The 12,866-nt window shown below is 48.5% G+C and overlaps 1 protein-coding gene across 6 annotated transcripts in view; it reads right to left on the bottom strand.

Moving 5' to 3' along the window:
• LOC101169996 (microtubule-associated tumor suppressor 1 homolog) overlaps nt 1-12,866 on the bottom strand; it is a 45,359-nt gene that overhangs the window by 21,651 nt on the left and 10,842 nt on the right. For all 6 annotated transcript variants that reach the window (XM_023953861.1, XM_023953873.1, XM_023953857.1 and 3 more), the window contains 4 exons: nt 9,640-10,707; nt 8,825-9,139; nt 4,928-5,087; nt 532-699 (listed from right to left, as the gene is read on the bottom strand). In XM_023953861.1, coding sequence (XP_023809629.1) covers nt 532-699; nt 4,928-5,087; nt 8,825-9,139; nt 9,640-10,563 — 1,567 coding nt within the window. In that variant the 5' untranslated portion in view covers nt 10,564-10,707. The remainder of the gene's footprint in view (nt 1-531; nt 700-4,927; nt 5,088-8,824; nt 9,140-9,639; nt 10,708-12,866) is intronic.

Genomic DNA, 12,866 nt, shown 5'->3' with positions numbered 1-12,866 from the left:
AAACAATCATCTGATTTAGCCTCACAAAAACTGAAAAAAAACATCAGGAAGTGGGCGGGGCTTCATCCCAATCAGTTTATCACTTATTTGGGAGCAAATGTGAAGCTTGAACCAGTTCAGTGGTGTGTTCAATCATCAGATCCCACAGCCTCTTCCTCCATCTTCATCGCCGGTCTGAAGGAGACCGCAGAAGCCCTCGAGTCGGCCTGACAGAGGTGGGAACGTCGTCTCCAAGAGGATCCTCAGCGTTACTATGGCAACGGGGAGCCTCAAACCACCGCTGGTTACCATGACAACAGCGACCTGTAAACTGGAAACTTCTCTGAAACTCAGAATGAGCTGCGGTAACCATGGTAACCATGACTTTCAAAACATCTCTGCCATCTAGTGGTCAGAGATGGAGGAGGGATGGAGACACGTGACATCACCTCTGAGGAAGGTCAGAGTTTTGATCCAATCACATCCAGATTTTCCCAGAAACCTCATCTCACTGATGGACGCCTGGAGCGCCGGTCCTGAGCTCATCCTCACCTCTACCTGCGGCTCCGCTGGTCCCGCCGCCCCCCGCCGGGCCCGGGTTCCACCCTTTGACGGGAAGTTTGGAGGCGGCAGCTCGACCTGCTGACTGTTCATTGGCTGCTGGTTTGGACGCGGGACTCTGCGGCGCTCGGTCGGCGGCGCTGCAAAGCTCGGGGACACCTGCAGGAAGACAGCAGACGTCAACGCCCGAAAGGCCCACGGGCCGGGACTCCAACAGAACTTTCATGCTCCAGAAGAGATGAAAACGCTGCTGCAGGAACAGAAGAACGTCTGGAGAACAAAGACAGAGTTCTCCAGGAGAACAAACTGAAATGTTCTGGACATAAAGGAATCCTGCCGGACTCATCGGTGATGAAACACGACTGCACTTTAGGTTCTGTTCCTCTGACGGATCCTCTTCAACCAGCCAGATCCGGACGTTCCACAGAAACCTTCACGAGTTTGGAAAGAATTCCAACCACAAACGTGTCGGAAGCTTCATCTGGACTTCACTCCATTAGGGGGCGGAGCTTCAGCATCAGGGAAACAGAGCCTCATTCATCCTCCGTGGGATCAGATTCTTTCCTTCCAGGAAATGAATCATGAGCACAAAGAGCGTCCAGGAGCCAGACGGCTGGCAGGAGGCGTGGCTTCATCAGAACATCCTGGCGAGCCCTGAAGGAGACATCAGGACCGCCCCAACCTTCTGTGTTTCTGGAAACGGTGTTTACAGAAAAACAGAAATGAGGTGAAACTTTTTCCGTTGGAATCAGGAAGTCAGTGAGTGATTTCTACGTCTCAGAGTGTTAAAAGAGAAAAACGTCCATCCATCCTCGTTCCAATAAAAACCAAAGTGAATCGACCGTATGTCGCTTTCAATTCAACTTCAGAGCCACAGACAGACTCTGGAGATGGAGAGGGTTGTTACCGCCATCGCCGCCGCCGCCGCCACCGCCGCCGCCACTCGGTACACTCAGAAATTACCTTTCATTTATACCACGCACCAGGTGAATACTCGATTCTGATTGGCTGCTGGGTGTGCATTAAAAAGTGATAATGCATACCTAAAAAAGCAGTTCTGGTCACATAACCTTAATGTTGTGTATCACTGCGCCGGCTTCTTTAAAACAAACTTTATCTTCATCATCTGGACATAAAAAACAAGCGGTTAGAGGAGAACTTTCTCTCTGAACTGATGCTGTCTTTAACACATCGTGGTCGTCAGCATAGATGTCGCTTTTCTGTGCCGCTGCAGTCGAGATCGGAACGGGGGAGGGCGTTGTCATGGTAACGTGACAACGCCCTCTTTGTGTCCGCTTTTCGTGAAAAAAGCGATCCAAACCAAAGAGTAAAAGACAGAAAAAGGGTTAACTATTTGTGACCCTGGTATAAGCGGGTTAACGGTCGACGAAGAGTGCATTATCAGAAAACGTACTTCACGGAAAGATGCTTCAGGCTTCTGCGTCGGGCGTTAATTTCTGATAACGCACACTTCAACGGCATTGTTTTTCATTTTTCATAACTCCTTAACTCGTATAATAGGAACAGTCAGCCTGGACCTTTCAATATTCTTATTCATCACATAATCTCTCAAAATACGTTCATGAGTGAAATATTTTGCCCCTTTTTCAGAAAAAAAACTAAAATCTTTCAAGAAAGAGTCATTTTTTTAATGTTCTAGATACGTAACTTGTGTTTAGTTTACAGGTGAGGGAGCGCTGTTGTTGTCCCTTCAGGTTTTTCTCCCTAAAACCTGAAAAGAATCTGAACTGTAACCGCAGCATCGCAGGACGTTTTGTTGGTCTGGACGATTTCATGTTCGTGCTACAGCTTCTTCAAGTGCAAACAGAAAGGGACGTTTTTGGGTCATTTGCTGGATTGGAAGCAGTTTCTGTTCAGCTGACGGCAAAACACATCGGAGGGGGGGCTCTGTAGCAGAAAACCCTCCTTTTCCTGATGTCCCCCGATCAGAGGAAAGTCTTGGTGATGGTAGCTACGGTTGTAGCCACAGCTGCCCTGGGGCAGACTGACAACAAATCTGTATCATTTATGTACAACAGCAAGAATCTCAGCTAAAACAAAAGCTTGTTTTGTGAGAACAGACAGGCAACAATAAAATAACATAATATATCAAATATTTTATTACATTATTCTGGTAAATCTGATCATCACATTTTTGTGCTAAAATGTTTTATTTACTGCATCTGGAAGAAAGTACCACCCTGTGTCTCCTCTTCCTCCTCCAAATATCTGCAGCAGCTCCTCTTCCTGGTTCAATGCCTCAACACATTTTTTCACATTCTAATTACTTTTTCATTTTTTTGTCTATCTTCTATCAACACTGTGTGGCGTCTCTGCTGATGCTCTGAAAGTCACAGTCTCAGCTTTACGTTGACGGTCGTAGAGTTATGGTAGAGTTACGGTAGTTATGGTAGAGTTACGGTAGAGTTACAGTAGAGTTACGGTAGTCACGGTAAAGTTACATCAAAGAGTTATGGAAGAATTAGGCTAGAGTTACGGTACAGTTACGTCGAAGAGTTACGGTGGTGTTACAGTAGTGACGGTAGAGTTATGGTAGTTCGGGTAGTTACGGTAAAGTTACGGTAGTTACTGTAGAGTTACGTCCAAGACTTACGGTAGAAGTTCCCAGAGATTTTGTCACTTTCCGTCGCCGGTGTTAAAAGGTTAAAACACCGTAATCCTGAAAAAACGTCAGAAATCCTGTTTGCCGTCTGACGGAACGTCGGATAGCTGAGAAAACGAATTTTCTGCCAGAAACCCTCCTCCTCCTCCCGTTTCCTCCCTCTTCAGCTAGGTCTGAAGTGATGAAGATGAGTACGGTGGCCGAGAAGGATCACAACACAATACTTTATAGTTGCAGGTATACTTCTGTTTTGAGATAAAGTGAAGCAATGAAGTGTTGTGTTGTGAGTTATTGTGTTGTGATGAATTTTAGTGTGTTATTTTGTGTTGTGTTAAGAATCTAAAGTGTTGTGACCCTCCTGGGCCACCATAGATGAGATACGAAGAACCACAACTTTTTACTCAGACAGATTCTCAAACGTTGAGTGCGTTTCTATTGGTTGACTGTTACTTGGGTTTAATCTTCTCGTGTGAGTTTCTTCCTCCTCTTCTTCTTTGAGTCTGATGAAGCTCAACGGAAGGAAAACAGTTTGGAGAAGGGAGGCGTTGATGGTTTCCATGGCGACATTTCCCAGTAATTTGTGTTTTTAAACCTGGTTTCTACTGTTGCTGTGTTGGTGATAGTTTTGCTGCAGACGGAGTGCGTGGCGTTCCATCCGATCAGCGGCGGCACTATGGCTGCCGAGCCTTAAGCGCTGACATCTGATTGGCTGCTACAATCATGTGACATGTAAGTTCGTCTAAAGTTCTCCTGGAGAACCTCCACACCTGAATTCATTTCTTAAAACTCTCTGAGTAAAAAAGAAAACCCTGTTTGTGTTTGCACTGAGGTATCGTAGTGTTTAAAAAGACACAGACCGGATCCACGAGTGAGACGGCGCCCCCTATCTGTACGAGAATAAAGCGGACGAACGCATAAAAGGTTCTAAGAAGGAAGAGCGGCGATACGGAAAGACGTCAGACATCACAAATCATAAAAACACAAACCATAAAAACCACAAAAACAAGAAAAACACAAAACATAAAACCACAAAACCATCGTTAAGTTTTGTTTACAAAAGATTTTTGTGTACAAAAAGGAGGTTTTAAGGGCGGAGATACCCAGTTTAGTTTGATGTGGTTTGGTTCGGTTCGGTTTGGTTTAGTGTAGTCTTTACCTATTGAATTCTGACTTCATGTTCTTCATGATTCCTGTTTATTACACAATCACCGGCATGAAGCCCGTTGAGACGACTGTTGTTGCAATATCAGGCAAAGAAATACAATGAATTGAATTCTTTTCTCATTTTTTCACAGTGGTAATAAAACTACACAAACACAGACTCACAACCAAAGGAATTCTCTGATGGTTCTGATGTCAGAGGCGGACGGCGAGGACGGACTACCAACTCACTACCAACTTTTCAGACCAAACGACTTCCCGACTGCAGCCGCAAACGTGTGAAAGTCCAGGCATGTTCTGTGTGTGATCAACAACACAAATGCGTGCACCGTCGCAAAAACCCAACACACAGACTTACACACACACACAGACTTACACACACACACACACACGGACTGCAAACAAACAGCTTTGTGTTCTTCGGGCAGACAGACTGAAGCGAGGATGACGACGGCGCCGCAGAGAAACCAGCAGAAATCACAGGAATGTGGACGCATTTAAACACGCCGACTCATTTCCTGCAGAGGAGCCCCCCCTTACACACACACACACACACACACACACTCACACAGACACACAACAGGAGGTTTGATGTCAACTTACTTTGGGTCTGACTTTGCTCCCCCTGGGGAGGAGATCCACTTCCCCCCTCAGCCGGTCCTGGAGGTCCGGTCCCTGTGCCAGAGGGTGGCGCCGTCCCCCTGTCCCCCCGGCCGCCCCCCTCCTGCTGGCGGGCCCTTGGCCCCGGCCTGGGGGGGGCCGTCTGCAGAAGGAGATGATGGTGAGTGATGGGATTCCAGCCGAACGGCCGCAGCTGGGCGCTCCGCAGCGACACCACGGCGTTCGCCATTCCCCACTCCACAGCTGTGGAGGAGGGAGGGGAGGAGACCTGCTAGGGGGGAGGAGAACTGCTGGGGAGGAGGAGTGCTGCAGCTCCAGTGGAGGGAGAGGAGGAACTTACAGGAGGGGAACTGGGAGTGTGCTGCAGACCAAAAAGTTCCTCTTGTTTGGTATGTGTCCCCCTGGGGGGGTTCTGCTTCCCCCAGCGCCACCCCCCCCCTTAAGCCCCCACACACATGGTCCTGGTTTGCATGGAGGTCCGGCTTCCTGCATCACGTCATGCTCTGGAACTGCAGGTCCTCTCAGGATTACTGCAGAGCATGTAAATCATGTGTGAACACGCCGCTGGCAGCGCCGGCGCTCGCCGCTGACTGAGACGCGCCGCACGTGCAGCAGCTTTCACTTGATTATTGCGGCCGTTGGAGCACGTGCTGACCGCTCTGCTCCCGCCAACAAACTGCTAAACAAGCTAGAAGAATTCATCAAGTTCACTCCAACTTCTTGATGCCAGCCAGGCCTGCAGAGCTGAGCCAGGGGAGGGGTTCAAACCCGCCTGTGGATCAGCGTCTCAACAAAATCGAATCACAGAGTTCAAAACAGAAACTTGAAAATCAAAACTACAACAGGAACTAAGATACAAACCACAGCAACAACTCTGAAAAGCAGATTTGTTTATTGTTTTTTTCTTTTTTTTTTTTGGTTTGGTTTGGCTTCAGGCACACCTGGTCAGCATCGCTCTGCTGCTGTTACCAGAAAAACAAGTCCAAACATTCTCAGACCAGAACTCGTCCTCAGAACCTGAGCTTCCTGCTGACTCGTCGCTTTTTTCTGATCCAGTTCAGGAATTCACATAGTGTTCAAATTCAGAAAGCAGATGCTAAGGTACAGTAGCTGATGCAGACGCTAACGTACAGCAGCTGATGCAGACGCTAAAGTAAAGCAACTGATGCAGACGCTAAAGTAAAGCAGCTGATGCAGACGCTAAAGTAAAGCAGCTGATGCAGACGCTAAAGTAAAGCAGCTGATGCAGACGCTAAAGTAAAGCAGCTGATGCAGACGCTAAAGTAAAGCAGCTGATGCAGATGCTAAAGTACAGCAGCTGATGCAGACGCTAAAGTAAAGCAGCTGATGCAGATGCTAAGGTACAGCAGCTGATGCAGACGCTAAAGTAAACTATTTGATGCAGACGCTAAAGTAAAGCATCTGATGCAGACGCTAAAGTAAAGCAGCTGATGCAGATGCTAAAGTACAGCAACTGATGCAGACGCTAAACTAAAGCAGCTGATGCAGACGCTAAAGTAAAGCATCTGATGCAGACGCTAAGGTACAGCAGCTGATGCAGACGCTAAAGTAAAGCAGCTGATGCAGACGCTAAAGTAAAGCAGCTGATGCAGACGCTAAAGTAAAGCAGCTGATGCAGATGCTAAAGTACAGCAGCTGATGCAGACGCTAAAGTAAAGCAGCTGATGCAGATGCTAAGGTACAGCAGCTGATGCAGACGCTAAAGTAAACTATTTGATGCAGACGCTAAAGTAAAGCATCTGATGCAGACGCTAAAGTAAAGCAGCTGATGCAGATGCTAAAGTACAGCAACTGATGCAGACGCTAAACTAAAGCAGCTGATGCAGACGCTAAAGTAAAGCATCTGATGCAGACGCTAAGGTACAGCAGCTGATGCAGACGCTAAAGTAAAGCAGCTGATGCAGACGCTAAAGTAAAGCAGCTGATGCAGATGCTAAAGTAAAGCAGCTGTACAGACGCTAAAGTAAAGCAGCTGATGCAGACGCTAAAGTAAAGCAGCTGATGCAGACGCTAAGGTACAGTAGCTGATGCAGACGCTAACGTACAGCAGCTGATGCAGATGCTAAAGTAAAGCAGCTGATGCAGACGCTAAGGTAAACTATCTGATGCAGACGCTAAGGTACAGCAGCTGATGCAGATGCTAAAGTAAAACAGCTGATGCAGACGCTTAAGTAAAGCATTTGATGCAGACGCTTAAGTAAAGCAGCTGATGCAGACGCTAAAGTAAAGCAGCTGATGCAGACGCTAAAGTAAAGCAGCTGATGCAGACGCTAAAGTAAAGCAGCTGATGCAGACGCTAAAGTAAAGCAGCTGATGCAGATGCTAAAGTACAGCAGCTGATGCAGACGCTAAAGTAAAGCAGCTGATGCAGACGCTAAAGTAAAGCATCTGATGCAGACGCTAAGGTAGAGCAGCTGATGCAGATGCTAAAGTAAACTATTTGATGCAGACGCTAAAGTAAAGCATCTGATGCAGACGCTAAAGTAAAGCAGCTGATGCAGATGCTAAAGTACAGCAACTGATGCAGACGCTAAACTAAAGCAGCTGATGCAGACGCTAAAGTAAAGCATCTGATGCAGACGCTAAAGTAAAGCAGCTGATGCAGACGCTAAAGTAAAGCAGCTGATACAGACGCTAAAGTAAAGCAGCTGATGCAGATGCTAAAGTAAAGCAGCTGATGCAGACGCTTAAGTAAAGCAGCTGATGCAGACGCTAAAGTAAAGCAGCTGATGCAGACGCTAAAGTAAAGCATCTGATGCAGTCGCTAAGGTACAGTAGCTGATGCAGACGCTAAAGTAAAGCAGCTGATGCAGACGCTAAAGTAAAGCAGCTGATGCAGATGCTAAAGTACAGCAGCTGATGCAGACGCTAAGGTAAACTATCTGATGCAGACGCTAAGGTACAGCAGCTGATGCAGATGCTAAAGTAAAGCAGCTGATGCAGACGCTAAAGTAAAGCATCTGATGCAGACGCTAAAGTAAAGCATCTGATGCAGACGCTAAGGTACAGTAGCTGATGCAGATGCTAAAGTAAAGCAGCTGATGCATATGCTAAAGTAAAGCAGCTGATGCAGATGCTAAAGTAAAGCAGCTGATGCAGACGCTAAAGTAAAGCAGCTGATGCAGACGCTAAAGTAAAGCATCTGATGCAGACGCTAAAGTAAAGCAGCTGATGCAGACGCTAAGGTACAGCAGCTGATGCAGACGCTAAAGTAAAGCATCTGATGCAGACGCTAAGGTACAGCAGCTGATGCAGACGCTAAAGTAAACTATTTGATGCAAACGCTAAAGTAAAGCAGCTGATGCAGACGCTAAAGTAAAGCATCTGATGCAGACGCTAAAGTAAAGCATCTGATGCAAACGCTAAGGTACAGCAGCTGATGCAGACGCAAAGTAAAGCATCTGATGCAAACGCTAAGGTACAGCAGCTGATGCAGACGCTAAAGTAAACTATTTGATGCAGACGCTAAAGTAAAGCATCTGATGCAAACGCTAAGGTACAGCAGCTGATGCAGACGCAAAGTAAAGCATCTGATGCAGACGCTAAGGTACAGCAGCTGATGCAGACGCTAAAGTAAAGCAGCTGATGCAGACGCTAAAGTAAAGCAGCTGATGCCGACGCTAAAGTAAAGCAGCTGATGCAGACGCTAAAGTAAAGCAGCTGATGCAGACGCTAAAGTAAAGCAGCTGATACAGACGCTAAAGTAAAGCAGCTGATGCAGACGCTAAAGTAAAGCAGCTGATACAGACGCTAAAGTAAAGCAGCTGATGCAGACGCTAACGTACAGCAGCTGATGCGGACGCTATCGCACAGCCTCGGTGCAGCAGCTGGGACTGAAGCAGCCTAAGTTCTGCTCACCTTTTCAGGACTTCCGGCTTTCTCTGAACCTTCCTCTGAAGATTCTCCTGGATCTTCTCCTGAGATGTCGGCAGGTCTGTCAGGAACGTCCCGCACAGCCCTCTTGGGGGTATTTGGGTTGACCCCCGCTGAGTCAGATGGGGTTGCAGCGATAGCCCCAGTCCTGTCCATCAGCTGAGCTTTGTTGCTGCTCTTTCTTCCCATTGGTCTCAGCACCATGGCCACCTTGACCGGACATGTCAGGGGCGTTTTACCCACGCTGCACCACTCCTTCCTGGGGAAGCCCCTCTTGTTGTGGGCCGGGGAGGGCTTGGCCTGCAGGGAGAAGGCAGGATTGGGACCATGAGAGGAGCGGCTGCATCTTTGGGGAATCTCAGTTCAAAGGAACTGACAGTCACAGACATGTAAATGGAACGTACCATTGTGGTGCGTGTGGTGAATGTATGGTAAACTATTCATACACAAAATGGAAATTCCACACACTTATGACGTACAGGTGATGCTGTCGAGTTCTGAATCCTGACTGACCGCACAAACGCTGCACGCACGCGATGCAGGGACTGCGTCTCATCTATTTCCCCCTTACTGACCTTTACATGTTGTATAAGTGTTCTCTACGACCAGTCGCCTGCAGGACGCCCGTTGAGCGATCTACCACCGTCTCCCGCGGGTCACCTATTGGTCACCTATTGGTCACTATTGGTCACTATTGAGGCTTTAACGTCACACAAACACACCTCTTTAACACCAGCCCAGAACCCCAGCGTCTGGTTCTGACCCAGACAGAACTGCCAGCACAGCTGGACCTGCCGTACCTGGTTGGCCGATCCGCTGGACCCCGTCTTGGCTTTGATGGATTTTAGGTCCACTTCTGGAGCTTTCTTTGTTGAGGGTGGGCCCTTCCGCTTCACTTCGGCTTGAGCAGTTTTAGATCTTCCTGAAGGTCTCTCGGGTCTCTCAGGAGGTGGCGATGAGGGCGTGGCAGCATCCTGGGCGGAGTCAAAGTAGAGCGGTGACGAATAGGATGTCTCTAAAGCTTCGCTGAGGTCATCAGACGGTGGATCCGGACAGAAGGAGACCTTTGGCTCCCCCCGTGAGCCCTCACTTTTGGCCGCCTCCTCCTCGGCGTGGAGCTCGGTCATCGGATTCACGTGTGAGAGCGTCCTGCCGTCTCCTCGGACAAACAGCTCGGAGCTCACGGACACAAACAAAGCCTCCTCTTCGTCGTCATCATCATCCTCATCTGCCGGGATCTCTGTTGCATCCGAGTCTGAGGAGCTCCGCCCCCTCCCACTGCCTCTCAGATGACCACAGTTGCCATGGCTGCGGCTGTCTGTGTTGAGGGTCAGGTCCTTCCAGGTGTTGCGCAGGTACTCGCCGCTTTTGGCGTCCAGGTAAATGGAGGCGGAATTGGATTCGGAGAACTTAGCAGCGGTTCTTCCATAAGACTCCTCCTCCTCACCTTCATCACACGCTTGTCTTCCGTCTTCAGGCGTCCATTCAGACAGGACCACGTCCGTCCCCCCCACCGGGCTCTCGGTGCGGCCCCCGCTCAGGCTGCTCAGGCTCCGGAGGGACTCGGGGGACGACTCCCCCATGCAGGACGAGGAGGAGCAGGAGGAGGAGGAAGAGGAGATGGGGAAAGCGTGCCCGTGGGGGTCTCCTGCACGACGCAGAGGGAGCTTCATGCCGGACCCCCCCCTGCCACAGAAACCACTGGGGGGCTCCTGAACGCTCATCTCCGACTGCACGACGAGGACCTTGAAAAAAATCCGGTCGTACGTTGAGCTTCGGGAACCTTCATGGGATGCAGATGTCAGACAAACGTTCTCTTAGAGGAGCTTCTTCTTCTTCCAGCTCTTTTTGTTCTTGGCGGCTCCAATCTGAAAAAAAGGGAAAAAGTTCTGTTAGTTCTGAGAAAAACCCAAACATGTCTGCTTCGCCGTCTTCCTGCAGCAGATGAAGCAGAGGGAACGGCTCTGCTGTGAGTCAAAGGCAAAACTTTCACTTCCTTATTGATGCTGCTTTCAAAATAAAAGCACCTCAGAGGTCAAATCAGTTCATCACATGGCCTCAAGGGGGCATGTTTCAAAATCAAGTTAGTCCTCATTTTTCTCCAAAGCAGGATATTTCAGATTAATAATCTTTCATCTCTGATGATGGAATTTTCATGAACTTTGTTTGTTTGTGATCAAAGCTGTGCTCTGAAGGGGGCGTGGTCTTATTTGTTTGGAATGGATGGATGATGGATGGATGATGGATGGATGATGGATGGATGATGGATGGATGGATGGATGGATGGATGGATGGATGGATGATGGATGGATGATGGATGGATGGATGGATGATGGATGGATGATGGATGGATGGATGGATGGATGATGGATGGATGATGGATGATGGATGGATGGATGGATGGATGATGGATGGATGATGGATGGATGGATGGATGGATGATGGATGGATGATGGATGGATGGATGGATGGATGATGGATGGATGATGGATGATGGATGGATGGATGGATGGATGATGGATGGATGATGGATGGATGGATGATGGATGGATGATGGATGGATGGATGGATGGATGATGGATGGATGGATGGATGATGGATGGATGGATGGATGATGGATGGATGATGGATGGATGATGGATGGATGGATGGATGGATGGATGGATGGATGATGGATGGATGATGGATGGATGATGGATGGATGGATGGATGATGGATGGATGATGGATGGATGGATGGATGGATGATGGATGGATGATGGATGGATGGATGGATGGATGATGGATGGATGATGGATGGATGGATGATGGATGGATGATGGATGGATGGATGGATGGATGATGGATGGATGATGGATGGATGATGGATGGATGATGGATGGATGGATGGATGGATGATGGATGGATGATGGATGGATGGATGGATGGATGATGGATGGATGATGGATGGATGATGGATGGATGGATGGATGGATGGATGATGGATGATGGTTGGATAGATGGATGGATGATGGATGGATGATGGATGGATGATGGATGGATGATGGATGGATGATGGATGGATGGATGGATGGATGGATGGATGGATGGATGGATGATGGATGGATGATGGATGGATGGATGGATGATTGATGGATGATGGATGGATGGATGGATGGATGGATGGATGGATGGATGATGGATGGATGATGGATGGATGATGGATGGATGGATGGATGATGGATGGATGATGGATGGATGATGGATGGATGGATGATGGATGGATGGATGATGGATGATGGTTGGATAGATGGATGGATGATGGATGGATGATGGATGGATGATGGATGGATGATGGATGGATGATGGATGGATGGATGGATGGATGGATGATGGATGGATGATGGATGGATGATGGATGGATGGATGGATGGATATGTCCGACTAGATTAATATGACACCAGGATTGCATTAATAGGAAGAAAGCTGTGAAAACTTTTTTGTTAGATTAGCAGGATTTTCACTGCTTTGACCTTTGACCTTTTGTAGGCGGGGGGGGGGGGTGCTATGAAGCAGTAAATACACCAAAGAAGAAGTATCTCCTCCGTCCTGCTACCTGTGGTTCTGGTCCTCACCGGCTGAATGCGTGTTCATGAAACCGCGTAGAGCGTGTGCAGGACACACCGGCGGCGTGCACGCTCCTCCTCCAGCGGGTCGGTGCATGTGGGTCAGCACAGACCCGGAGCAGCGGGTCGGCTAAATAAAGGCCGTCAGATTTAGGACAGATTTTCTATTATCCAGAAATGACAGGGGGGCCTCGGAGCAGCCGCAGAGGAGGCTCCATTTCTGGGAGAATACAGGAGGAGGAGGTGGAGGAGGAGGAGGAGGAGGAGGTGGAGGAGGTGGAGGAGGAGGAAGAGGCGCAGCAGAAGATGGAAACAGCAGAACACAAGCAGACGGATGCAGATCAAGCAGAGTCTGGAGCTGCTGAGCTGAGGATTGATGAAGGAGCGATGAGCCGACACCGATGACCGATAATCACTTTAAAA

Source organism: Oryzias latipes, chromosome 1 (assembly GCF_002234675.1).
Source record: "Oryzias latipes chromosome 1, ASM223467v1".
Classification (NCBI taxonomy): domain Eukaryota; kingdom Metazoa; phylum Chordata; class Actinopteri; order Beloniformes; family Adrianichthyidae; genus Oryzias; species Oryzias latipes.
The sequence above is the reverse complement of the archived record's forward strand: the minus strand, read 5'-3'. Positions and strand labels throughout refer to the sequence as shown.